Below are 27,364 nucleotides of genomic sequence, written 5' to 3' on the forward strand. Positions count from 1 at the left end.
AGTAAAAACCTCCTAAGTCAATATTTTAAATGTCTGAACAATATTCCATTATACAGACATCATCATCTGGCCACACTGGTGCCTTCCCATCTTGGGGCTTTGGCCCCTGCAGTGTCCCCCTTCTAGAAGATTCTTCCCCCAGAGATCTGCATGGCGCACTCCTGCAGCACCTCAGAGAGACTGTTCCACTGTAACCTCCTCAGTCAGTGGCACTGACATGACCCTCCCTACACTCTGCTTTCTTGGCGGCTGTTTACACCACTCACCACTTCTGGACATCACATCGCTGCAGACAGTCCTGAGCCCGAGTGCCTGGGGGCTGCAGCAGCACTGCCCTCTCTGGCTGCCCAGGGAAACCAGGCTCCCGGGGGGAAGACAGTGACCCTGTCCCTCCGCCTCCTTCACCCAGTCTTTCATAAAGCCCTCCAGGGGCCAACTGGCCACCACTCATTCATTTGTTCACTTGTTCATTCGTTCATTCATTCAACAAGTGTGTATTTCCGGACACTGCTGTAGGCACTGGGGTGGATACAGAGATGAACTGAAGCCTCCGTCCTCCCGGCTGGGGCCACGTCTGCCCCCTGCCCCCACCCCGCAGGCTCCAGCACCGGGACGGCCCCGCCCACGTCTACCGCCACCTGGGCCCCGGCGGGCATTGCGCACTTACGTTTGGAGTGCTTGTCGCACAGGGCGGCCGCACGCATGTCGCAGAGGCGCAGGGAGCCCTTGCTGCTGCTGTAGACGAAGAGGTTACAGTGGTGCGGGTGGAACTCGGACGCGGTGATCACCTCCGTCAGGTCCTCCATGTTGGCCGGCTTGATGTCCACGATGTCTGGGTGGCCGAGTCAAGGAAGGGGCGGCTCTGCCTTTCCCAGCTCGGAGACCCTCGGGTTTCCCGACGCCTCTCCTCGGCACACCCACCTACCCCGCGTCTGAGCTGGCTCCGGTCCTGAGACTTCTGGACAAACACCCCGCCACGCAGTCCCCAAGCTGCAGACCTGACTGTCGTCGAACAGCCTGCTGGTTGTCCCTTCTGGGTGCCCGCCCACTGTCCCCATAAGGCGGGACTGCCGCCTCCTTCCTGACCTGTGCCCTTCCTCCAGCCAGTGCCCATCCGCTGCCCGGCCCCACGCAGGGCAACCCTTGAGGCTTCTCCCCTCTGCCCCTCCTCTTTCAGTTGCCAAGCAGGAGGCCAGGAGCGTTTGTTGAGTGCCTACTACATGCTGGGCTGTGGACACACTAGGTGTGAACAACTGCAGTTCTCCCCGTCACTCTGTGAATCGTGTCTGAGCTCAGTGGACAGGTATCGGTTGGTTCCCCTCCCCCCGCCCTCCCCCCTGCCCCCCTCCCCCCGCCCGCCCCGCCCCCACTCCCTTCCGCCCACAGCATCAAGACTCTGCTTTGGGGAAAAGGTCCTCTGCTTTTCTGGGTTTTCACCTCTAATCTGTGCCTTCCATTCCCACTCACAGTCACCACGAGGGATAAGCATATGGCGTCAGATGTGCCAGGGGAGGGGCTCCAGACTTGGAATACTGGGAACGCTGGGATGCAGCTGTCATCTCTGCGGGCTGGGTGGTGTGGAGAGGAAGGGACTGTGTCTGCTGCCATGACAAGGGGAAACCCGGAGCCTGGGGGTGGGGCAGACCGCCCCAAAGACGGAGTGGATGGAGAGAAAGATGTGTCAGTACCTTTAGAATCCTGGGTGAGGACTCACCCGAAAACGGTAACCCCTGGACGGTTAAATATAGGACCCAATAAGTCCATTTTCTGTTTAGCGTCAAGAATTTTGTCGCCTGGAAAGGAAGTATCTCTGGCTGAAATGCTGGAGCCCAGAGAGGGTAAACAACTTGTCCAGGGTGACTCAGCAGTAAGTGGTGAGGCTGGACTCCTGTCCATTCGCTGTTGCCTACAACAGCAAATCATAACCCCTTGCTGTAGCATCCAAGGCCTGGCATACCCTGGCCTCTCTCTACCTTTCTGGCTTCAGATCCTACTAGTCGCTCTGCCCTAAAGGCACTTTCCTCTCGAACAGCGACACCTTCGGTCTCTGGTCTCCCCAGCCCCGTGGGGGCTCTGCACAGCCCGTTCCCTCTGATGGAAATGCCCCCTCCTCCCTCTTCTTTGCATGTGAGCTCTGGATCCAGAGAATGCCAGCTCTGCCACCTCCTGGCTGTGTGATCCTGGGTGAGTCCCCCCACCATCCAACCAGCTCCCCGTGCCTCAGTTTCCTCATCTGTAAAATGGGCTAACAGTTCTATCCTCATAGGTTTGCTGTGAAGATGAGAAGAGGCAAAGCCCTTGGCAACTGCCTAACACATCGCAGAGCTCAACGAATGTCAGTTGCTCTTATTATTTTTTATTATCTGGAAAATACTGATTGAAACTCTGACATTCATCTGCTAACAGCACCCCCTCCTCCACCTGCTCCAGGCTGCTTCGTCTCTCAGTAAGAAAGAGGCATTTTCTGACTTCTGTAAACAGTAGAATTTAGAAAGCATCAGAAAAGATGGTTGAATCTGTGCAATCAGAGGAGGGTCTCTGTGCAGATGCTCAAATCTTGCTTGTTAGAAGCACACCATTAACCAGAAACTTAGAATCACATTAGAATAGAAAGAGAGGGAAAAAAGGAGCTATGTCGTCAGTGCCTGAATTGGTTTCCCAGGAAACTGTGGTTTTCTGGTACCATAAGAAGCAGAGATTAAATCATGAAAAAGTGAGACTAAAGGTTAAGAGAGAAAAAGAGCCAAGACTTCCGGAACGTGAATTCCACCAACATCAGCCTGCAGCCCTATCCTTCTCAGCCTGAGCCCCCGCTGATGACTTCCCATGGGCTCTGCCTGCTTAGAACGGCTTTCATTTCCTACTGAACTTAAAATGGTGTCTGGAGAAAAAGTGCCGTCGTTTAAGAGATGCACATGAGTACAGCACCTGTCAGATGTTCTGCAAACGGGGACTGAGATTCTCCCACAGGACTTGGGACACAAAAGCCAAAGAGGGCCTGGGAGAAACAGAAGTGCCAGGCCTTAGGGCACACAGGTCAGGTTTGAGTCCTGGTTGTGTCACTTGTCAGGAGACGGGTTTTTTTTATCGTGTTTCACAGGGTTATACCCTCCTCAGGGAGTAAAGATGCCTTGCTTTGTAGGTGGTTCCCTCAACATCCCAGGGAGACCTGTCACGCGGCCTGAGGGGGCTCAGGCCGTTGTAACTTGTTGCTCTTGCCAGTGAATGGAGGGCAGAAGTGACGAGCAATGCTGTCCCTTCCAGGCTGAAGGTCTGAGAGCCAGCACGTGCTGTGCCGTGAGCCTCGGCACAATCAGCAGGCTCTTGTCACCTCGGAGACTTTCTGATCGTTACTTCAGGATCACCTAACCCTCTTGACTGAGTCAGTGTCCAGACTCTTTCCTTCCCGGCCTCAAGGTGTTCTGGAATCCAGTCCAACAGAGAAGGGATCAGAGGTATGATGTCTGAACTCTGGCTAGAGAGAGGGCAGTGTGGTGGCGTGAAGCCTCCTCTCTCAGGCCCCCAGACCCTGGTCCCAGACTCACACAGGGGCCAAGGCCAAGCAAACGGGTGTTGCCTTTTGCTTGATCATAGAGCATGTGCTTCCTGCTTCCTGTTTCCCGTGACCCGCAGCACTCTAACCGCCCCTGACCGCCTCACAACAACCATGCTCGGCTTTGGCCTGCTTCTGCAAACACTTGCTAGAACTCTGAACGAGGCCATGATGGCTATGTCTGCGGGGTTCAGTCGTGTCTGCAGGCTCTACAGCTAACATGCCTGAACCAGGGCTACACAGAGCCGGCCGAGGGGGGAACCCACGTGGACCGGGGACCCTGTGCATGGGCTGAGGAGACAGAGTCTCCGATCCCTGAGTCCCATCAACAGCCGTGGACCACAGCTCTTACAGCCTATGCATCACTCGGGGAATCTCTCTTGCTGTTTCAAAGGACTGGATACAGTGGGTGCTGGGGAAAGATGATGTGAAGCACAGAGCTTCCTTCCCACCTGATGCTGGGGGAGGAAGACACGGCACACTCATGGCCAATGTGTGCCTCTGAGTGCCAGGGCCCACAGCCTGACCCAGCACCTCCAGGACAGCACAGCGTCCTTCAGGGCGTAGCCATCCAAGCAGGTCCACCATCACCCAGTCCCGGGATGGCTTCTCCAAGACCTCTGGCTCCGCTCGTCACAGAACGAGGCCCTCCTGTGGGTGCCCAGCTCCGCACTGGCCATCGGGTGTGTGAGAGCCAAATAATCGAGAGGGGCCGTCCCTACTGAATCCCCATGGCCACATCACAGAGCAGGGGCCTGGAGACGGACTCCTGACCAGCGAAGTAGGTGTGGAGAAGCCTCCAGAGCACGGTAATTACGTCCCAAACAGACACCACAAACACTCCTCCGGGACTCCCACCTGAGTGGCCACATGCCTGTGGACTTTGAGACACTTGACCGTACACAGTGGCCTGGACTTTGGCAGGAGCAGTGCTGGGTTGGAAGTTGGGGGCCTTGGGCCAGGTGTCTGGTTTTTCCTCTCTCTGGAATGTTCAGTTCCACGTGCAGAAATCACTTCCATCTGTAAATCTCGGTTTCCCCTATCTGCAAAATCAGGGGTTGAGTATGACCCCGGAGCGCCCTTTCATTTCGAGGATTAACCCACAGGTGGCTTCCCCCATGCCCACTTCAGAATCAGCTGCATGAATCCCACGTGTAGCCAGTGCTTTTTTCATGGCAGGACTGACCTCTCTTGGGAAGGAGCATAATTAGACTCATTTGCAAGCCCCCCTCCCCCTGGCAGAGCTGGATGAATTATTCATGTTCTATTTTTCCATCTAGGTGTACTCCAAGTGTCTGATGGCTTTTGCTTAACTTTCACTCACACTTTGGCAGCTAAGAATGATTTTCCCTCCTAGGAAAGTTTGTCAGACACAGGTAGGTGGAGAGGGGATCAGGTCACGTGGAAAGGATGAAGGGAGAAGGTAGACTAGCTACGGTCCACGCCCCTTGGCTGAGCGCGATGTATTTTTCTCCAGTGCAGTGTGTTGAAGGGTGCCTCCCCCCCGCCCCCCCAACCCAAATACATGTCCACATCCTAACCCCCCGAGACTGTGAATGTGACTTTATTTGGGAAAAGGGTCTTTGTGGATATGATCAAGTTGAGGATCTCAAGATGGGGGTCTTCCTAGATCACCTGGGTGGGCCCTAAATCTGATTACAAGTGTTTTTATAAGAGACACCAAAGGAGAAACAGAGACACCCAGAGGAGAAGGCCATGTGGCATCTGAGGCAGAGGCTGGGGGATGCCTTGGGCTGCAGGAGCTAGGAGAGGCAAGGAAGGAGCCTCCCCGGGAGGCTCCAGAGGAACACAGCCCTGATAACACCTTAGCTGCAAACTTCAGGCCTCTGGAACTGTGAGATGATAGATTTCTGTTGTTTTAAGTTGCCCAGTTTGTGGAAAGTTATGGCATCCACTGGGAACTCAGACACCCAATCTGCTTCCTGGAAGCTGGGGAAAAGACACGGGTGTCATGCTAGTTATCATGGACAGCTTCCTCTGCCTCCATTCCAGACCTCTTCTTTCCCTGCAGTTCCCTGTTTTAGCAGCCCCAGCCCTGAAACGCAGAGCCAGGAATCAGGGAAGCTTCTGGATCCCTCCCTCTCCCTCCATCACATCCAGCCTGCCTCCGTGTCCTGTGCTCGTCCACCTGGAGGTCCCTCTGCTCTGGCCCTCAGCCCAGGCTGCCTAAGCCTCAGTGGGGCTCCCCGCCTCTGGTTAGCCCCCCAGTCTCAGCTAGAGTGAACTCCCTAAAATGGGGGTTGGGTTCCCCTACTCCCCACCCACAAGAGAAGGCCTTCTATTCAGGCTGCAAATACTGGCTGACCTATCTGTTTCACTCATCTGGGTGCAGGCAAAATCATTTATACCCCAGGCTCCAGTTTATACCAGACTGGTACCTGTGCCCACCTGAGATGCCCTGCGGGCTGATCAGATGGATTCACATCTGTGTCTGTTCAATCCTCTCCACGTGTGAGTGAGGTGCCCCTCTTTCTGTGGAGGAGGAAATGGGGGCTCCGCAAAGAGAAGCCACTTGCTCGGGGCCAGGCAGAGGGGGACCAGCCTGGGACTGGAACTAAGCTGAGTTCCAGAACCTGCAATACGCAGTATGCAGTATGCTGTGACTTAGGAGGCAAAGCAGAGCGGGGACGAGAACTCTGGCCCCTGACAGCCTGGGGCTGAATCCAGGCTCTGTCTGCTTGCTAGCTGTGTGTGCAAGTTTCTAAACCTCTCTGTGCCTCAGTTACCCCAAGTTCAAAATGTCAATGGTACGCCTTACCTCCTAGGGTAGCGATAGGATTAATTAAGATGGTGCACGTGATGTGCTGAAGACAGGGCCTGGCAAGGAGTAGGTGCTTTGTAAGTGAACTCCTAAGAAGGCAGGTGGCATAACACTGCAGGCAAGTGCTGCCTGGCTGCCAGGGAGCCTGGATTCCAGGCTTAAATCTGCCTTTAATCCATGCGGCGCCTCCCTTGGGCCAGTCACTCAAGTTCTCTGGACCAGTGTGAGCTGAGGCTCGAGGAACACGAGAGGAAAAACACAGCCACGGGAGCGTGGACAAGTGGGCAGGAGGGGTTGCCACCTCCCTGGGGCACCCAGGGGCCTGGGAAGATAGCTCTGGTTCGGGCAGCTGCCTGGCTCCAGTCCCCCTTTCCTTCAGTGGCCAAGTGTGAATAAGCACACATGTAACCCTCTAGACCAGGGGTTGGCAGACATTTTCCGTAAACGGCCAGAGAGTAAATATTTTAGGTTTAGCAGGCCACAAGATCTCAGCTCATCCAGGCTGCTGAACTCCGCTTTTGTGATGCAAAAACAGCCACAGACAATATGGAAATGAATGGGTGTGGCCGTGTTCCCATCAAGCTTTAGAAACTGGTGGATTCATGCGCCCACCTCTCCCCACTGGTTTAGAAGTAGCCCAGGTTTAGAAGAGGGATTGCAATCCTGCTGTTGTAACAGAAGCCTCCCTTTATTGCTAGTGTGTAAGACGCCTGGGGGTCAGTAAAGCTCAGAAACAGGGGTTTGTCCTGTTCCATTCCAGAAGGAAGTCTGTGGTTCTTACTGCCAAGGACACAGGAATGTAACCCAGGTGAGCCTTTGCAGAGTCATCAGGTTTGCAGAGATTTTTATAGAAACTCCTTCATCTCTTGCTGCCAAGAGCATCACCTGGTGTCCTGAAACCAGTGGGGTGACATCAGCACCAGGCACCATGGCCGATCAGTTCGAAGCCACGCCGCTCGTGGGATCCCACTGGGAGGGTCCTGAAACTTTGGAGAGAAGGTGGCTATGCTGCTGTGGCCCTCGCTCCTTTGAGGTCTGAGGTGCACTTCTCAGGGCCTTGGTCTCCCTTACCTACCCCAGGGGCACCGGTACGAGGGCCATCACTCATCCCCTGGGCAAATCTCCGCTGACCATAAAATGAGTCAGGCACGTGAAATGAATAAACATCACTGGTTCGATCCACCGAGGGGCTCCAGTGAGAAATAGGTATGGAAAGCACTCCATAAATGCCAAAGAATTACACAAGTATCAACTAATGTGACGAGGTTTAGCGGCTATGCCACGACAAATGCTTGTAAAGACACAGCAAGTTACTGAGCTCTGAAACACAGTCAAACCCTTGGAGGGCTGCTGAGGGCAGCCCCCTTCAGGCCGGGCACCTGGATGTCCCTGCGGAAGGGACCGCCCACCCTCCAATCCCACAAAGGAGGAGAGGGAGATGAGGGTGGGGAGGTGACCGGCCCAGGGCCAGCGGCGGAAGCAGAGCAAGGATGGAATCCTGGCTTCCGAACTCCCAGCCGGTGTTCCTCCCACTGCCCGCTCTGTTCTGGAGTGACTGCACCTCCACACAGCGTGGAGCTCTCCCACGGGGTCAGCACCTGCAAAGGCCCTGCTGCTGGGGCTCGCTGGACGGGCTGTATCCTGGGCAAGCTGGATGTTGAGAGTGGGCTCCATGAGGAGAAGGATGTGGCCTTGAGCTCCACTGGTTGAACTGAGCAAAGTGTGGTTTATCCAGATGTCCTGGTAGGAGCACATGCTGGGGGGGGGGGGCTGTTACCATGGTGACCAGGCAGCTGCGGAGTAAGGATGGAGGCGGTTCTGCCAAAGGCCACAGCGCACAAGGTGTCCTACACAGGCCCCCCAAGGACGCTAGTGTGGAGGGGCCTGTAGGCCTCCTGCACAGGGAGGCAGTCTCGCTGGGGCATGGCCAGCAAAGCTGCTTTTTTTTTTTTTTTTGCGGTACGCGGGCCTCTCACTGCTGTGGCCTCTCCCGTTGCGGAGCACAGGCTCCGGACGCGCAGGCTCAGTGGCCATGGCTCACGGGCCCAGCCGCTCCGCGGCATGTGGGATCCTCCCGGACCGGTGCACGAACCCGCGTCCCCTGCATCGGCAGGCGGACTCTCAACCACTGCGCCACCAGGGAAGCCCAAAGCTGCTGCTTTTCAGCAAATTTTCTCCAAAAGATGACCTGGCTACAAACATGAACTGTGAACGCTCCGGCCTCATCAAGTCAGATCCTCCTGGAGGTTCCTGGCTACCTGTGCCTCTGTTTTACTTTGCTCAGGCCACCATAGCGAAATGCCACAGTTGGGTGGCTTAAACAATAGGAAATGATTCTCTCAGAGTTGTGGAGGCTGAAAGTGCAAGATCAAAGTGTCAGCAGGGTTGGTTCCCTCTGAGGCTTCTCTCACTGGCTTGCAGGTGGCCATCTTCTCCGTGTGTCCTTATGTGGTCATCCTTCTGTATGTGTCTGTGTCCTGATCTCCTCTTCTTATAAGGACACCAGTCATACTGGATTAGGACCCACCCTAATGATCTCATTTTACCTTAATCACCTCTTTAAAGACCCATCTACAAATACAGTCATATCCTGAGGCGCTGGGGGTTAGAGCTTCGACATACAGATTTGGGGGGGACAAAATTCCGCCCACAACAGCCTCCTTCCCTTCCCTGCTCAGAACCTTATTAACTATGATGGTGCAATCTCACTCAAAGAGAAGAACCAGGTTGCTGGGGCCATGCTGGGCCGTGGGAGAAGGGCTGTTCTGAGTAACCGCTCACTGCCCAAGCCCACTGAAACCCTGGAGTGTTTTCTCTGCGTGATGAGCCAGACTGCACACCTCTTCCAAAAGCCAGCTTATGTGATTCCCAAATGCTTAGACAGGCAAGAAATGACTTCTGAGTCACAAAAACCAGGGCTCGACAATCTAGCCCCACTGAATAACAGCTGTGTGACCTCTGGCAAACTTCTCAGCCTCTCTGTGCCCTGCTTTTCTCATCTGTAGAATGAGTGGATACCATCTGCTTTGCAGGGCTGTAATGAAGATTTAAGGAGATGACATCTCCTTCATCAAGGAGATAAAGGTCCTAGCACATGGCTGGCACTTTTAGCAGCAATTAAAGTGAGTGAAATCAGAATCAGTATTTCTCTTCCTCTGAAACAAACATGAAATTAAGCAGGGTGCCAAAGGTATAATGTTTGTTGCCTGGAAGGACACTCTGGAAAGACAGTGAGGGTTTGTGCTGGATTACATGCTTGTATCCAACCCAGCGTTGGGAGGGGAAAGCCAAGGTGGGACAGAGCTTGGGCACACCCCTAGGTGGCTACCGTCTCACGGCACCGAGAAGGGGCGAACCAGACCCTGTCCCAACCTCTCAGGGCCCCCAGCCCAGCAGTGAAACCAGATTATTAGCCCCATGGTGGATGCTCCAGGAGAGACATACACGGTGCATGTGATGAGAGTTATAACAAGGCCCTGACTGGTCTGGAGAGTCAGGGAAGGGTCCTCTGAGGCAAAGGCATTAAGCTGAGGCCAGAGGGTGAGTAGGAGTTATCCAGGCAGAGGGCAGGCTGCTGGAGCCCCAAGAGGGAGGGACAGACGGCAGCTGACAGGGCTGTGGTCAGGGGTCGAGGGGGGTTTAATCAGGAGTGTGTTACAGAAGTGCCACAGAGGCCTTTCAGGAAGAGACAGGAAGCGCCATAGAGTTGCATGTCCCACCACCCAGAGGAAATGTGAGAAACATCAGACAGCTGCCAAAGCCCATGCATCCGGCCACTTAGGTTACGAATCAATCCCCACTCTGTCCTGCAACAGTGCAAAAAGCACCTGCTTCCCCTAGGATATAAAACAAGAGCCAGAAACGTTATTGCATTGACAGGACTGGACGGACGATCTGAGTGACTGAGGGCTAGGAGGGCCGTGGGCAGGTGCACCCGCTTCTCAGAGAAGGACAGCACCACCCACGCGAGCTGCCGTGAGGATCAAGTGTCGTAAGTGCAGTGTGTTCAGTTCAGCGCCTGCAATAAACGTGCAATAGCGGTGGCTGTCCTGGAGGCTGTTACCACCGTGACTGAGGGGCAGTGTGGCGTGACAGCGACGTGCATGGGTTCCGCGTCCAGATGCCCCAAGTCTGAATCCCACCCACTTGCCAGCTGGGTGACTCTGGGTAGATTACTTAACCTTTCTGTGGCTTAGTTTACTCCCCGGTAAAAGTGGGATGTTAATCTTGTCTGCTCCACAGCGATGTCGGGAGGATTAAATAGGTGAATATGTGCACGGTGACAGAGTGCTGTCTGGCACAGAGTCAGCGCTCAGTAACAGGAGAAGGTGGTGTGGGAAGTGGTGAGGGTGATGGTGGGATGCAGCTCTGGTTTCGGATGGAGTCAGCACCACGGACAGCGCACAGGAGCCCTCGGCCGCAGCGCAACCCAACCAACTGCCTGGCCTTGCTGAGCCCCCAAAGCAGCGGTGCTGATAACAGTTTAACAACATGCTTTCTGGGTGAAAAGCCGATTTTGGAGACTCAGACTCAGGGCATTTCTAAGCAGACTCGCCCCACTTTCCTCATCTGTGGGAGGATGAAAAGAGGCAGCCTGTAAGGTGCTTGACAGTGGTCATGGGCTGGTATAGGTCCTGTGTTTACAGCCTATCAGCCCCTATACTCACTGGCCATTCTGCTCCCACAGCCCCCAGCACAGGAGGCACACCCCTTGGAATGGAAGAGAAAAGTGAGGCTCAGAAGGCCTGAGTGACTGGCAGAGTCGCTGTGTGAGTGAGTGTTGAAGGCAGGGTTGAAGCCCAGGCTCTAGGGTTTTGGCCAGCACAGAGCCTGGCACATGGAGGGGCCTTGGTCGGTCCCCTCCTTAGCTCCCTGTGCAGAAAATAAGCCCAGTCCACAGGTGGCCGAGTGCTGACCACGATTTGGAACTGCTTCAACATCCAGCCTAGCTTCAGCACCTGCTCCATAAATGGGAATCAGGAATTTGTTCCAGGCTAAGGCTTGGTGTGATGCCAGCTTCCACCATGAGAAATCGCTCAGTGGGGAGAAAAATCAACTGAACCATCTTTAGAAGTCTCTGGGTGCTAAAAATAAAGCAGAGGTCCATCAGCTGAGGCCTCCTGTGCAATCTGTTACCTTTAAGATGCTTCAAACTCAAGAAAAATCACCCAGTGCTGCCTAAGGGCCTCAAAAAGTTGGCATTAAAGGACTGGGAGGTTGTTTAGACAGATGTGGAGATGGCACTGGGGAAAAAGGGCTTCGATGACCAAAGAAGATGTAGGGATTTATGAGAAACAGTCTTAAGTATTTGAGGGGCCATCGTCTAAGGGGGAAAATAATACTGGCCAACTGCCAGGCCCCTTTATGTGAATGATTCCTTTATTCCTTACAAATAACCATAGGATAAGGAATTTGGCCCATTTTGCAGTCATGGAAATCGATGACAAAGGAGGTGAAGCAATGAATCTGTGCCCAATTCTGCCAGAGCCCAGAGCGCTTCTCTTCAGTGTCTGGGGTCTCGGAGCCCCCCACCTTGGAGCCCAGGTTTGCAGGGAGGCATCTATATCCTAAGACCAGATGGAAACTGTGAACTTCCTCCCTCCAAAGTCACCATTTACATCCATTCATAAGCACCTACGATGTGCCAGGCCCTGCATTATGGGCGGGGACACAGAGAGGGCTCAGCCTGGGCTCTTCATTCCAAGGGTTTCAGCAGAAAATGGGGGAAGCATTCATACTAACAGATGATGAAAGCCCACTGTGACCAGCGAGTGTGGGCCCAGAGGGACTCGGACCAGCCTGGGAGGGGTGCAGAGTGGACAGAGCAGAGGTGACCAGGCAAAGGGGGCTGTGAGTGATGCATGTGGGCAAACGGGAGCCAGCCAGGCTACAGGAGGGAGAAAGGCTCCTCCAGAGAAGGATCAGCAGAAGGCACAGCACTGCCCCCGCCCCTGTAACACGAAGGGAAACCCAGTGACGTGAAGGTGTGGGCAAGCCTGACGCACAGGACTCTGGGGAGGTGGGCAAAGGCTGGTCACCAAGAGCTGCCGGGCATGGCTGAGGGATCTGGACATTCTCCAGATGCTGCTGGGGACCACTGAGAGCTCTACACAGGGGACTGATGTGGTCAGACCAGAGGCTCTGATGAGCCATTCTCAAAGCTCTGTAGAGGGCCAGCTGGCTGGGCAAGGTGGGATTCAGGCAACAGTCCAGGCAGGAATGGTACGACCTGAGCTGGGCCTCGGTTAGGGTGGAGAGGAGGGCATGATTCCAGAGCCATCGGGGGAGAATGGAAAGTGCTTGGCACCTCTTTCCATTTTGTGGGTGAGAGAGAGGAAGGAGGCTGGAAGCCTCGGTGACAGACAAAGGCGCTGCACCGTGTATGTGCCTGGCACACGGCAGAGGCTCAGGAAGTACCAGGCTCCTCTCCCTCTGTTCAGAGCAGCCAAGTCTAGAATTAGAAGAGGAAAGGTCCTCTGAGTCAGCTTTATCACTATTCTTACTGGTGAAAACAATGCCCATAGCAGAAAACTCCCAGTGGCCTTGAGGACTGAACAGCAGCATCAGGGCAAATCAAGACATTGGAGAGCAAGAGTTAAAGGAATGTGAACCCCTAGGTCCAGAATCCCCCGGGAGGTACCTGCTCAAAAGGTGTTTCAAAATTCAGAGCAATTCCCCAGCTCAGCGTGGGGTCACAGCTGCCTTTCTGGCCTCCTCCCACGTTGGAAATGAAACGCCTTTTCTAATTACTTGGCTGCTATCAGACCCATCATCACACCTACGACCCACAGTCCTGACACCTTTCTTGCCAGGGGAGGCTGAACACCATGGGACGGTGCCAGGTGTCTCTGCTCTGGGTCCCTGTGCCTTGTCACTCTGGTAGCCAAGCTGCAGCCAGCCATGGGGAGCACCTCGTGCAACATCATTCCCTAATGAGCTGATCGAATCAAGGGACATTTCCACGGCCACCACATACCCTGGAGATTCCACTCAGCTGCTTCTGTCTGCCTAATTGGTACTTAGGTTCTACAGGCAAGGGCTGCCTTGAGCTCGGCCCTGGTGTCTCCAGCATTCTGTAATGCTCACACTCCCCTATCTCTAAGGGCCAAAACATTTGTATATTTTGATCAACTAACAATTCATTTTCACAAAATTAAAGGCTACCCACAGGCTTAACAGAGTTATGTGGCAAGATCTGCAGCCAGAGAAGCCCCTCTGGCATCCCACGGGGATGCCCAATCCACTGATGCTCCCCTCTTGTCACTAGCTGTCACCTCCTCACCTGGCTTAGATTCTGGAGCCAACCATTATTTCCACTCCCTTGCATAGGCCATCAGCCCCACTACCCTGGCTCCCTTTCCACCTACTCTGCCCCTGCAGCCATGAAACAAAAACGTGGCTGGAGAGAAACTCACACTACTGTGCTCACTGGTCCCACTCATTCCCCATAGCACTTATCGCTTGCTCATGTACTGGATATTTTGCTTGTTTATTATACTAATGGTTTATCAACATTAAATTATATGTCCGTTCCAGGAGGGCATGGATCTTTGTCTCTTTAATTCAAGCACTGGGCACAGGGCCTGGCACATAGTAGGTGCTCACTAAATATACTGGTGAATGGTGTGCCCTCCAATGTGTGGACAGGGCACAATCTGTGTTAGGAGGTGAAGCTGACAGCAATGAGTGGGCGGGTCTGCCTGCAGTCCTGGGACGGATGAGTCCTCTTTTCTTAATAACAACTAACCTGTTCCAATGTCCTCTGGCCACCTTAGTCCAAAAGCCAGTTACGATACAGCCCCGTATCTACAAAGTCTATATTTTAACTATCACTCTACCTCCCGGCTTCTTGCCCATGGCCACGCTCCACGCTACCCATCTCCACGTCTCCCTGGATCTACTCGGTCTCCTGGCTTCCAGACTCATCCGCTGGAATCCAGTCCACCCACAACATACACCCACAGCCCCAGGGGGCCCCCTGCAAGGTGGCCAGTGCTGCTCCCCTGCTTACGGTGCATCGATAGCTTCTTATGACCTGACAGCAGTTATAGGGAGTTGGACAGTCTTCAGAACACAGACTCAGACACCAGGCAAGGCTTTCAGTTACTGATACTTTCTAGTGCTTTTGCTGAACGAGGGAGAAGGTCTCTGTTTGCGGGATCATATCTCTAACACCTGAAGTACTTCCTCATCCCCACGTCTGACAGAAAGAACTAGCCTGGGGGTCTAACACGCAGCATTTACGGAGTCTGCACATGTGGCTATTTAACTCGAAATGTGAATTCATTCAGACTATATGAAATAAATGCTTCTGTTCCTCAGTCACCCTAGCCACGTTTTAGGTACTCCATAGGCACACGTGACTGGAAGCTACCATACCGCACAGTGCAAATAGAGAACTTTTCCAGCATCACAGAAAGTTCTACTGGACAGGGCTGAAGATGGATTTTATTCCCTTTTTTTTTCACGGCATTTATCTCTATAGCTACCTCCTATTTATGGTACGTGATACGTTTCACTTTCATTTATGGTAGTAAAATTAAAGTCCCTTTCAAAATGCATTTATTTAGGCAAAATTAAAGCTACTTGATTTAAAGAAAATTAATAAAAATTAGAAAAAGATTGGAAAAGTAAATGAAAGAACGCACGGTGTACAGATGTGGTAATACTTGCAAAGGAGGTTTGCAAACGATCGATGTTTGGAGATCGTGGTCCCCAGGAGTAAGTCCCCCACTGACACCATCAGCCAGGCCCGCTGCAGCTGTCCTGGCCACCTCCCACCTTCCTGCCTCATCATGTCACCCCCGCGCACCCTGCGCCCGTCGTCGGTAGCCTCCTCAAGCCACAGGGAGCATCCTAACCCTGCCTCCTCCTCAGTCCTCCCAGGTAGCCCCAGGCACAGTGTGTAGACCTGAGTTACAGCAAGGAAGGCACCGCTGGTACCACCCAGGTCAGGTGGTACCACCCAGGTCAGGGCTGGGTCTCCCAGCAGTGCATGAGGCCCTTGAGGAGGAAGCTGAGTTTCTTTTATGTGTCCCTGTGTCCCCCGGGCTCAGCATGGAGCCCGGGACAGAAGAGGAATTGATGGTTAAATGAAGGAAATTAAACAATCCCTTACACAGCTGCAGGGCTTTGCAATTTTTAAAGGGCCTCAGCATTCACGGTGTCATTGAATCCTTATAATAGCCCAGGGAGATAAATTGGTCAGGGCTTACGGTCCCCACCCTAGTCCTAGGATAAGGAAACCCAGGCTCCGGGAGGGTGGGTGCCGCTGTCCCAAGGCTGCAGCCCGAGGGCAAGGCAAGGAGCACTGGGCCAGGCCCCAGGACTCTGTCCCTGGCAGGGGGACTTTGGGCCAAACCCCGGTTTCCCCAAGCCTGCATTTCCTCATCCATAAAGTTGGGTGATGCCAACATTGCCACTGATTGGCAGCTTTCATGCCACTGTGAGCGCCAAGAGAGATTGTGAATGGCAAGCTGCTCTGTAAGCTGTAGAGTGCTGTGCAGGAAGCTGAGGACGGCTAGCCGCAGGCCCGTGAGTCCCACACGTGCCCCGTTTGCAGACCTGGAGCTCCTGTGTGACTCCTCATTGTATTCTGCTGGGAAGCACGTCAGCTTCTGAGTGGATGTCTATCTGTGCTGCCCACCACGAGGGGCCCCCAGCTCCTGGAGCAGTGCTTCTCCCAAGGAGACCACCCTTCCCAGATTCAGACACTGCTGGAGGTGGGCTGACCCTTCCGGCGCCAGGGAGGGTCCTGGCCAACCAGAGCATCGCACCCCCAACAGAAATGGGTTCAGGGGTGCCCCTGAGGCCCAGGCAGAGCCCATGGGGTGCCACCTGAGGACTTGGTGGGACAGTTCAGAGACAGCGGGTCTCTTTTCTCCTGGACTTTACTCTGGGAGGGCGGGGTCTGAACTGCTGGTGTCAAGTCACCACCATGTGGAGGCTGAAGCCAGAGCAGAGATCAGAAGCAAGAAGCAGAGACAGCCATCCCAGGACACTGTCTGAGCCCCTGGATCCATCTGTACCTGCAGCTCTCTCGGTTCCATAAGTCAGTAAATGTCTGTTTGGTGTGAGCCAGCTGGAGAGGGGTGTTCTGACCCCTGACTAGCTGGTGTCTAAGCACCAAGGACAGGGGTGGGGCCTGCTGGGGTCTGTGCCTGAATGGAGGGTCCAGCAGAGGACCAGCCGAGCCCGGCCCTCTCCATGCAGCCAGACTGAGCTCCCACCCCTCAGAGCAGCTCCAGCCCCAGCTCCTCCTGGAACCTTCCCGTCCATCCCAATCCACTTCTGCCTTCCGGGCCCTGAGCACTAAGCAGTTCCTGTTTCCTGACACGCTTTAAGCACCGGTTTGGTGTTGGGTGTCTCACAGGGGCTCGCTGAACGCTGCTGTCCTATGCGGGAAGGGTTAGTGAGGAGACCGAGGCTCAAGAGGGGTGCAGTGACTCGCCAAGGTCACAGAGCTTAAGGTGGCAGAAGCAGACTTCCAGAGACTCCCAGTGGCTCCTCCGAAGCCCAGGCGTTTGCCCCGCACCCTCTTGCTGGGCTCAGGGAACATCAGATGCTTGCTCTCAGCCCTCCCAGCTCCGAGGTATCCCTGCCCTGTGGTCTCTGGCCAGTTTCTGGCTCTCGGCCCCCCAGAAGCCGTTTGTCACTCCTTCTCTCCTCCAACCCCCCGCCCCCGACTGCTCCCTTCTCTGCCCCACTCCCTACCCCCAGTTCTGGCTTCTGCTCCAAGGGACACAGCCCGATCCTGGCCTGTGAGAGGGCAGCACAGCAGGCACGACCCCCTGTGCCGGGAGCTTCTCGTGGCAGCTGTATGGTCTCAGCTCTGGGTGTCCAGGGCCACCTGGCACCCAGCACCAAGTGGACAGTCAGAGACAGCTCTTGGCGGGGGGTCATCCCACCTTCCTCCACCCCACGTCTGGGCAGCATCCTTCACAAAGGGCAGTTGGGTGGAAAGGCTGGAAATGAGGACTTGATTGGGGCCGGAGGGCCTGGGTTTGAACCCAGCTTTCCACTGGCTGCTGTGAGCTTTAAGCAAGTGAGCCCGGGCTCTCTGTGACTCAGTTTCCTCGTCGTAAAGAACCTACCTTCCAGAATTACTGTGAGGATGAATTGAGTTCACATTAACACGTGTTTATCAGGCACAGAGCCTCACTGGGCCTTATTACTATTATTATTATTGTTGTTGTTGCTATTTGTCTGTAGAGTAGTGACACCTGTAGGTAGTAACCTGCCTGCTCTGTCCACTGTAGCCCTCATTGGGCCAAGCCTCAGCCTGGGCCCCTCTTCAGGCCCATGTTCTTTCTTCACCAGTCAGTGGGGGCTGGAGTCCATCCTATAATCCTATTGCCCAGACACAGGGGGCCACCAAGCAGGGCTGCCTACCTTGACCCCATCCAGCTGGGCTTATGACACCCCAGTTGTCCCTCTAAGCCCTGGGCGGGACCCCAAGGTTGTTCATCAAACACTGATGCACCTGCCTCAGGCCCAGGGAGGAAGGTCCAGAGAAGACTTCAGCCGACTGTCTCAGGGTGGTCGGCCACCCCTTGCCCAGGAGGGCTGACCCAGGACTCCATCCCCGCCATGGTCCCCGGTGAGGCCCCCAGATGACGGGATAATGGCCACCCTGGAGGAGGCGAGGGGTCAAATGTAACCCTCAGCAGCCACAGTTGTAAAGTTTTCATAAACTCATGATTCCAAACCTCGGCCTCATTCACACACTGTGAGCCAGAAGGCACCCTGCTGAAGAGGCTGAACAAAGCAGAAGCTCCCAAGCCAGCTGGCTTACAGCAGGCCAACTGACGTCCCACCCGGGAGCCACCCGGCCCGCGGCGTCAACGGTGGGGCCGCGGCAGGAAAGGATACTGAAGCTCCGGTCGGTGATGGCCAGGTGCCAGAGGTTGATGCGCAGGTCGTCCGCGGACATGTAGGTCTCGCAGTCGCTGTTGACGGAGATGGAGTTGATGTGGTAGGTGTGGCCATTGGCGAAGACCCTCCGGGGGCTCACCTCCACCATCAGATCCATAGGCTTCAGCACGGGCACCTGCGGAGGAGGAGGGGCGGTCAGAGCAGGGGGAGAGGTGATGGAGGAGGGGTGCTGGCAGGAAACGTCCAGGGCCATGTGATCAAAAGGAGAGGCCAGGAGAGGCCAGGAGAGGCCTGAAGCGCACCAGTGGGTGTCCACCCTGCCCGTGTCAGAAGTAAGCAATGCCACGTGGCCACGTCCTTCAGCACCAGCCCGGCAGGGAAGCCTGTCTCCTTTGCTTGGCCTCCTGGGATTGGTTCTGAACCTGCTGCGTGACTTTGAATGAATGGCTGAACCCCTCTGCACCCCAATTTCCTCATTTCTAAAATGGAAGGAGAAGGTACTGTGGCAGAGCCAGATTTTCCACCAAACATTTGTGTCCCCTTGTCACGGGGAAGTGGCTGCCCAGGCAGGGACTACATTTCCCAGCTGCCCTTGCAGCTGGGTGCGGCCACATGACTCTTCTGACCAATGGGGTGTGAGCACACTGATGTCCAGCACTTGGGGGCCAAGGCTTAAGGTTAAGAGGCAGCTGTGCCTTCTCCGCTCCCTTCCCTTTCCACAGCCAGAGGTGAGGATCCAGGCTTTAGGGATGGAGGCACACGGGATGGAAAGAGCCTGTGTCCCTGCAGGAGAGCCGTGTGCCATCCAGGATGCCTATACCGCAGCTTTCCCTGAGTGAGAAATACATTTCTGTGTACTCTGCCCTGGGGCTGTTACAGCCGCTGGTGTTAGTGGAACTCGTACAAACTCCCAGAGACAGTGTCAGATAGCATGGCTTTGCTTCTCTCTGCACCCTCTGCCTGGAATGCTCACCCCCTTTGGACACCTAGTGAACCCCAACTCCTCCTGCAAGATCTGGAGTTAACAGCCCTTTGGATGTACAGCCTGCCACACCCCCGCTGACCTCCAGCACGCTGCACACACTGCTATCAGGGCTCTGCGGGGTGTTCTGGGCACGACTCCCGGTTCCAGTAAACTGTAAGGTCTTCAAAGGTACAGACACACAGACAAGGCATCATTGATCTCTCCCTGGGCTGGCCCCAGAAAACGAGGGCTGGCATTGCCATCCCCATGTGACCGATGAGAAGACTGGATGCCAAGATGAACTGGGCTTCCTAAGTCACAGAGGCAGGAAATGACAGAGCCAGGACCAGAAGCCAGCTGTGACTGCCCCCAGGGCATCACGGTGCAAAGGTGTAGACCTGAAACCTGACTTCGGCTTCAACCCTGCCCGGCCGCTTACTAGGGTTACCTCCATTGCGGCCTTCACCCCTCTGGGCCTCAGTTTCCTTATCTGTAAACTGGGTAATGCTGGTGCCTGCTCAGGGCTTCAGTGAGGATTCCATGAGTTGATGCAGGTCAAGTGCGCCTGGAACATCACTCGGTCCACAGCGCCCCCCTCCCCCTCCTCGGGAGGTGACTAGGGGTGGCTGAGCCAGGGCTCACACGGCCAGTTTCCAGAGTGGGCCCTGGATGGGGGAGGGGGAAGGGGGGGGTGCTGCCTGGGCAGTGGGAGTTGTGCCCAGGAGAGAGGCAGCAAGGCCATCCTCGGAGTGAGGAAGAGAGCAGATTCCGGTGAAGGGGGGATGCAGACCTTTGTCAGCTAACTGCAGGGCTCCTGAGCCCCGGGCAGCAAGCACCAGGTAGAATGGCATGAATCCAGCCAGAATTGGGTGGCAGCAGGTGATGGGGGACCCACTGCTTGCACTCACGTGGGAGAGAAGACAGTAGGCTGATACACGTGTGTGTGTGTGTGTGTGTGCGTGTGCGGTTTCAGGAAGCAGTAGGTGCTCTAAAGAAAAATAAAACAGGTGAGGGGACGGGGTGACAGGGCAGCAGGGGCTGGTGCCTGGCTGGGTGACCAGGAGGTGACATACAGGGAGGGGCTAAAACAGGCTGACGTGGGACCCTAGAGAATCTCCTTCTGCCAGGGGACCTCCCCCAAACCCACCTACTCTTAGGCTGGGCCTGGGGCTCCCTGGGGCTCCCACGGCCCTGTAAGCCCTCATTACAGCCTTGACCACGTGGTAAGTTGTTGTCTTCTTGTTTGTTTCCCCAATGGACTGGGCAGCATTTAGGGGCGCTGTGTGTCTTCTTGTGTTCATCTCTGTATCTCTGGTACTCAGCCCAGGGCCCAGCACAGACAGGTCTTCAGGTGAATGAGTGAATGGGTGAGTCAATGAACAAATGAGCTGTGTCCCTCCCTGGGGGACAGCTGAGACGGGAGGTGACAGGTTTGGTGCTGCAGTGGGGGTGGGCAAGCACTAAGCGTTCCTTTTGGTACAAAGGCAGCTCTGCAGCCGCCATGAGATGTTCTCATGTACCAGGGCGCCCAGTGTGAGCCTGTGTGGGTGTGTGAGCCTGGGTGTGCATGCATGAGTGTGTCAGTGTGCACATGCATGTACCCGAGTGTGCATGTGTGTGTATACAGTATCGGTGTGCATGCTCACCTGGCTCTGGGTGGTTCTTGTGTTGAGTCTGCGCTTCGGGACTGTCTGCCCGCGTGTCAGTGTTGGTGTGTCTGGGCCCCTCTATGGGGCCTTCCGCATGTCCGCTGGTGTCAGATATTCTACGTCTGCTCCGAATCTTGCCTTCCCTTCCCTCAGGGCATGGCCACCACCTGCCCTGGGGATCCCTGGAGTCTCTCTCAAGCCACACCTGCTCCTGGAGAAGGTCAGGGTGTCGCTGGCCTAGCAAAGTCTCAGCATCTCAGTCTGCTCCCCGCTCCTTCCGGCAACGTTGTCTTCCCCTGGCAGCCTTGGAACTGTTCACCCCGTGTTCCAGCCATGCACCGCCATCCCCAGACCATATTTCAAAGCCAGAAAGCAAAGAGAGGAGAGGAAGAGGGAAGAGAAACCTGCCCTGAAGGTTTGGAGGTTTCATGAATAAAACTTTCCCCACACCCGCGCTCTTCCAGAAGGCACAGTGTAGTCAAGGTGAAGGGCAGGAGGACAGACACATGAACACTAAGGACAGAGCAGTGTGGGATGCAAAAGGCTAGAGGGGACAGAGAAGGATAAGGATTCACCTGGCTCGTGTAGGAAAGACTTTCAGAGGTGGAGGCTAATAGGGTTTTAAAGAATGAATAGGAGTTCACCAGATAAACAAGGTAGAGAAAGGCATTCCTGTGTGTCCCTGTGTCACAGAGCTGACTTCCAGTGTGGGGGTGACTCCATGTCTATTTCCTTGGGGGCCTGGGTACACTTTGGGGGTAGGCACTCAATCTCAGCTCAGCTCTGGGATCCCAGAGGCCCTGTGCTAGGTCTTGGGTGAACTGGGGAGGAGACAAGGTGAGAGGCTGGATGAGGAAAGACCCAGGCACCCACGTTCTTTCCCCCTTTCTTCTCCTCCAGCCTTAGTTTACAGTTAAGTGCCATTTCGGGATGTGTGTGACATACAGAGAAAAACCTCAGAGGCTGGGTGGGAAATAAACAAGATTCCCGTGGGCCACTGGCCCTGCCACAAATGCCAGGCCAGTCAAGAGGTGATAACTGCCTCCTCCCACCAGATGAAACCCTCATAAACTTTCTCTGGGCTTGGAGGTGGGGGGAGCGGGGGGGCACCCTCACTCCCGTTATTCAATGTCAAAGCTAATGGGCTTCCCTGCTTTCTCAGAATTTATTTGTGCAATTTGCCAGTCATTGAGAGGCCAATGTGTTTAAACATTTATTCCTCCTTCTGGGAACAACATCGATTGCCATTTCATATTTATGACAGTCGGCTGGGTGCTGAGTGCGGGGCGCTTGCTAAGCCATTGCAGAAAAAACAAGTCGTTATCTCCTGTTTGCTGGTGAGGAAACTGAGGCACAGAGCAGGGAAATGGCCACAGCCATCTGACCAGCGGTGGGTGGGTCTGTGAGCAGTTTGGGAGCCTGGAGGGGCCTTAGCACCACCGTGGCACCAGGCAGCACCACTGCCCGCTCGGAGCAGCAAACGCAGCCACGGTAGGAACCCAGGGAGACGGCATTCCACGTGATGTGAACTCAGACCTTTCAAATCTGCTGAAGAGCGCAGTCACCTCCCGACGCTCATCCTCGTTCAGTCTTGGGACTCTGAGGCCCCCTCCCTGAGCAGGGCCTGTCCCAGGCTTAGACCAGATCTGCCCTCAGACTCTTTTTTTTTTTTTTTTTTGCGGTCCACGGGCCTCTCACTGTTGCGGCCTCTCCCGTTGCAGAGCACAGGCTCCGGACGCGCAGGCTCAGCGGCCATGGCTCACGGGCCCAGCCGCTCCGCGGCATGTGGGATCTTCCCGGACCAGGGCACGAACCCGTGTGCCCTGCATTCGCAGGCGGACTCTCAACCACTGCGCCACTAGGGAAGCCCATGCCCTCAGACTCTTCATTCACTGTGGCCTCCAGGTGCCCAGAGCAGGGCTGGGCGGCACACAGCAGGTGCTCAGTAAGTGCGGCTGAATGAATAAATCTGGCATCACCTCCAGCAAACACATGGGTGGCTGAAAGCACCCATCCTCCTCCAGGCACGGTTCTGGAAGCCAGGGACGGACAAGGCGGCCTCAGTGTGCTTCCTGCAAGAAGCCGCTAACCATCCCCATGGCTCCCCTGGGAGGCAGGAACTTCACTTCCACTTCACGGAGGAGACTGGATGCTGATGCTGACTGTGGAGCTAGACTTCCCTGGGTTTGGAGCCAGCTCTCAGTTTCCTCATCTGTAAAATGGGGATGACAATCACATACCCACTATAGGATCCTGCTGAGGACTGAATGATTTTATAGCCAGAGTGCTTGGGAGACACATGCTCACGTGTCTGTTCTTGTTCCAGATGAGGAATCAGAGGCTCCTGGTGGCCCAGAGCCCCACCCAGGGTCACACCACCAGGATGCGGGGGAGGCAGGATTTGAACCCGGGTCCTGTGACTCCAGAACTCTTTCATATCTCCCAGCCTCCCCGCTGAAGACACATGAGTCCTTTTGCTTTTCATTGCGTTGGGAGAAAAAGTTTGCCTTCACACGGCTCTGCCACTCAAACTTCCAGGCCGCTCTTACATCAGGGCAATCTGTGCACTGAGCCTTCATAAAGGCTGCAAGAATCACAAGTTCTGGGTGTCCCTCTGACCCTCGGCAAAGGGCTGGGAACCCACAACACTCCGCTCACAGGTCCTCCTCCTGGCTCTGCCACTTGCTCATCTGAGCCGCTCTGGGAGACTCTCTGGGCCTCCAGTTTCCCTATTTGTATAACAAGGGATTCGAGAACATACTGTCCAGCCTCGGGTGCAGCTGAAAAGGGCTTCATGGACACGCATCACCTCGCCTCAACCTCACGAGACTTCCGGAAGAAAGATGATCCTCTCTGCCTTGCTGGGGAGGAAACTGAGGCACAGAGCAGGAAAGTGAGGGTGGCCACCCAGCAAGTAAGCCGCCTGGCTTATTAAGTTCTGGATCGGAACCTGACTGTGGTTCAGATCGCCATGGCCCTTCCAGTCCTGAGATCCTTGCTGTGTAATAAACAAAGCACAAACTGCTCTGGGCTTGCCGGAACCGTCCGTGGGCCACATCTTACCTGCAGTGACGTCACCGTGGACAGGTCTTTAAGCTTCCCCTCCTCATCTTTCAGGTTATAACCCTCGGGCCTCTTATCACGTTCAGTAATCTTCCATAGTTTGATAGTTTTATCTTTAAAAATAGAACAAAGTGAAACAAGACACACGGTGAACACCACATGGAGAATGGAGTACCCACTGAGCCTGCTAGATAAGGGTGCATCAACCCACAAGTTACTTAATCTTATCCTGTTCTTGGACATGAAGTTTCTTTCTAATTTGACTCCTTCCGTCAACTGATGCAACGAACATCTTTGCAAAGGGAACGTTTGTCGTCATGCTCGAGCTCTTCACAATTGATCCCAAAGGTCAAAGGGCATGACCCTTTCAAGGGCAGTTATCAGTCTTTCAACTAATTTCTGCAAAAACTGTACTAACGAAGCTTCCTGTTTTTTACCCTTCATTGGCATCCTATTTCCTGAGATGCATCCCGCCCATCCAGAAACTCAGCTCTCTGGAAACCTCACTTCTCTGGAATCCTGCCAAGAACATCAAAACAGTAACCTTTACCAGCTGTGATGGTTCGTTTTCGATGTCAACGTGGCTAAGCTACGCTACTCAGATATTTGGTCAAATGTGTGGATGTCACTCGGAAGGTATTTTTTTAGATGGGATTAACATTTAAATCCATGGACTAAAGCAGATTATCCTCCACAATGTGGGTGGGCCTCCTCCAATCAGCTGAAAGCTTTAGAGAAAAAAGACCAAGGTCCCCTGAGGAAGAGGGAGCTCTGCCAGCAGATGGCCTTCAGACTGCAGCATCAGCCCTTTGCTAGGTCTCCAGCCCACCCTGCGGATTTTGGACTTGCCAGCCTCCACAATCAGGCGCACCAATTCCTGAAAATAAACCTCTCCTTCTATATCTATATCTAAGTCTACATCTATATCCATATCTCTGTCTACACTCACACACACACACACACACATACACCCATCCTATTAGTTCTGTTTCTCTGAGAACCCTGAGTAGCACAGCAGCCAAAACAATCACTTCCATGCTCCTGAGGAGGAAGGGGAGAAAACTGCTATCAATTAAACACTTGACAGGTGCCCAGGGACAGGCTACCAGGAAAGGGTGGAGCTGGGATTCAAAACCGGGGGTGGGAAGCTTTGAGGGTGTGGGTGTTAGGAAATTCCTGAAGCTGACCTTTCCTCCAAAGAGGCAGGCAGAGAATGACACTCTCTGTTAAATGATTAAAAAGAAAAAAGCAGCACGTGAACGAGGCTCAGTTGCCGGCCCTGTTCTAAGCTCGTTATGATGTTATTTTCTTCCATCTTCCCCAAAACCCTATGAGGCAAGAAGAGGAAGTGGCAGGGCCAGGGTGTTAACTGCATTAGGGGCTCCTGCCCCGGGTGACCTATTCTGGTGGTGGGGGACCTCCCACTGCCTCTGTTCCAGCACCTGGGAAGGGCCCCTCTGCCTCTGAGACGGGGTTTGCTGAACATGACTCCGTGCCAGGCACCCCTCAGGGGACACAGACAATCAGAATGGCAGGAGCTCCAGAGGGCAAGCAGGGGTGGGAAGGCCCACGAGAGGGACACCTTGCTCTGCGGAGCGGTCAGGGAAAGCTCAGTGGGAGCTGACACCCAGCGGAGGCCTAAGGGATGAGGCGGGGTGTTGGCCAGGTGGAGGCAGGGAGAGCCGGCCTTCGGGCACAGAGGTGGGTTGGTGGCTCGAGTCTGACCAGCTTCAGGGGTGCCGTAAAGACCGCCCTAAGGAGTCTGACTCCCTTGGGAAGGCAGGTGGCATCATCTTATAAGACTCATCCACCCTGGAGCAGTACTGGCTGGTCTTGGGGTGCTGGGTGGGCAACACCTCCCTCCACCCTTGTTGCAACTCCAGAGGGAGCACAGGTGAGGAAACTGAGGCTCAGAGAAGCAAGGCCACTCCCCAAGGTCCCCAGTCTGGGACAGAAGCCAGGACCCTCCTGGCTCCCACCCCAGGCGCCTTTTATGATGGGGCTGAGAGGTGAAGGAGGATGAGCAGGTGGACGTGAAGGCGGGAAGCGGGGCCTCTGGCTCCAGGCCCACTGCCGGCAGAGGCAAGATGGCTCCAGGAACCACAGCCTCTGAGTGGACCACAGCAAAGCAGGGGTCTGGCCGGGAGCCTCCTTGGGGGCCTCCTTGGGGATGCGTACCGTCTCCCAGAGCCAGATGGCCAGCGGCCAGGCAACCAGTGCTCCTCCTGTACCATCCACTGAGGACCCCAGATCATCCAGTGACACCCTCCACTCTGGGGGGTTGTGGACAAAGAGGCAAGTCTGAATTGAGTGTTGATTGTTTTCCTTGACCTGGCCTCCTTTGTCCGTCCTCAAATTAAAGTATTCACGGACATGCTCAAGGAGCTGCTATTTACAGCAGAGGCAATAAGCCCCCATCCGACCACCAGGAGAGGGTGAGCAAGTGTATTCACTGCATGGAATTTACCCGCTGTTCAAAAATACTATTTTTCAGGAGTTCTAAAGACCCAGAAAGACCTAGGAAAATGTTCAACAATGTAAGTGAGGTGGAAAATGGCATTTGATGACAAATTGCTACAGTACGTGTGAACAAGAGCACGCATGCCTACGCACACGTGCACGCACACGCACACGCCCACACCGGCCGGGCTGCCTCACCGTTGGTGGACAGCAGGGAGTGGGCGGCATTCTGCTGGGGGAGCCACTTGATCTTGTTGATCTTCTCCTCTATCTCCAGACTCTTGAGATAGTCGAACTCCGGCTCGTGGCTCTGGAAAGTGCTGTAGACGTCGTACTCGCCCTGACTGTGCGGCGCATTTTTACTCTGCAAGGAAACCAGACCCTGAGCTCCAGGATGGTGGGGCGGGGTGGAAGCCGGCACTGGGACAGGGACGGGACCGGTCAAACCCACGCAGGGCCTGGAACAGCCATGGCGACCGGGCATCCAAGCAAGGGTCCAAGAAAACTCTCTGCTTTTTAAGTGGCCAGTACCTTGCTGTGCAGCCATGGCCAAGCTCCATCACCTCCTCCGTCCAGTAAGCAAGAACAAGGGTGACCACGCCAGCTCATGTTTACTGAGCACCTACTGTACACAGGACACTGAGCTAAGTGCTTTCTCAATTTATCCTCGACGCCCCTCTGTGATGGGCTCCATGACTCCCCCCACTTTACAGATGAGCAAGCGGAGGCTCAGAGGTGAGTCGACCCCCCTCCCCCACAAAGCCACATGTCCACAGAGTGCTGTCACTCACTCCACTGAGGTCTGTCTGGCACCAAGGCCAAGGCTCTGATCTGCTCCCACATCCTTCTGTGCAACTTGGGTCTGACTCGAGGAATGAACGCATTTTGGAGCAGATTTAACATTGGGGCCAGACACCCTGCAATGTCAGACAGACATCGGGATAGACTGGGATAGGGTATCCTCCCCCCAGCTTTCCTGAGCGGGTCCCCTTCTGGTTGAGGCAGCCAAGCTCATTATA

The 27,364-nt window shown here is 54.8% G+C and overlaps 1 protein-coding gene across 1 annotated transcript in view; it reads right to left on the reverse strand.

The window, feature by feature from the left end:
• The window catches only part of PPP2R2C (protein phosphatase 2 regulatory subunit Bgamma), a 135,164-nt gene that overhangs the window by 22,111 nt on the left and 85,689 nt on the right, over window positions 1-27,364 (reverse strand). Inside the window, exons 3-6 of the mRNA XM_060095068.1 lie at window positions 26,544-26,709; window positions 23,886-23,998; window positions 18,207-18,384; window positions 668-832 (exon numbers count right to left, since the gene is read on the reverse strand). Of these exons, the coding sequence (XP_059951051.1) occupies window positions 668-832; window positions 18,207-18,384; window positions 23,886-23,998; window positions 26,544-26,709 (622 nt within the window). The remainder of the gene's footprint in view (window positions 1-667; window positions 833-18,206; window positions 18,385-23,885; window positions 23,999-26,543; window positions 26,710-27,364) is intronic.

Source organism: Mesoplodon densirostris, chromosome 1, assembly GCF_025265405.1.
Source record: "Mesoplodon densirostris isolate mMesDen1 chromosome 1, mMesDen1 primary haplotype, whole genome shotgun sequence".
NCBI lineage: Eukaryota > Metazoa > Chordata > Mammalia > Artiodactyla > Ziphiidae > Mesoplodon > Mesoplodon densirostris.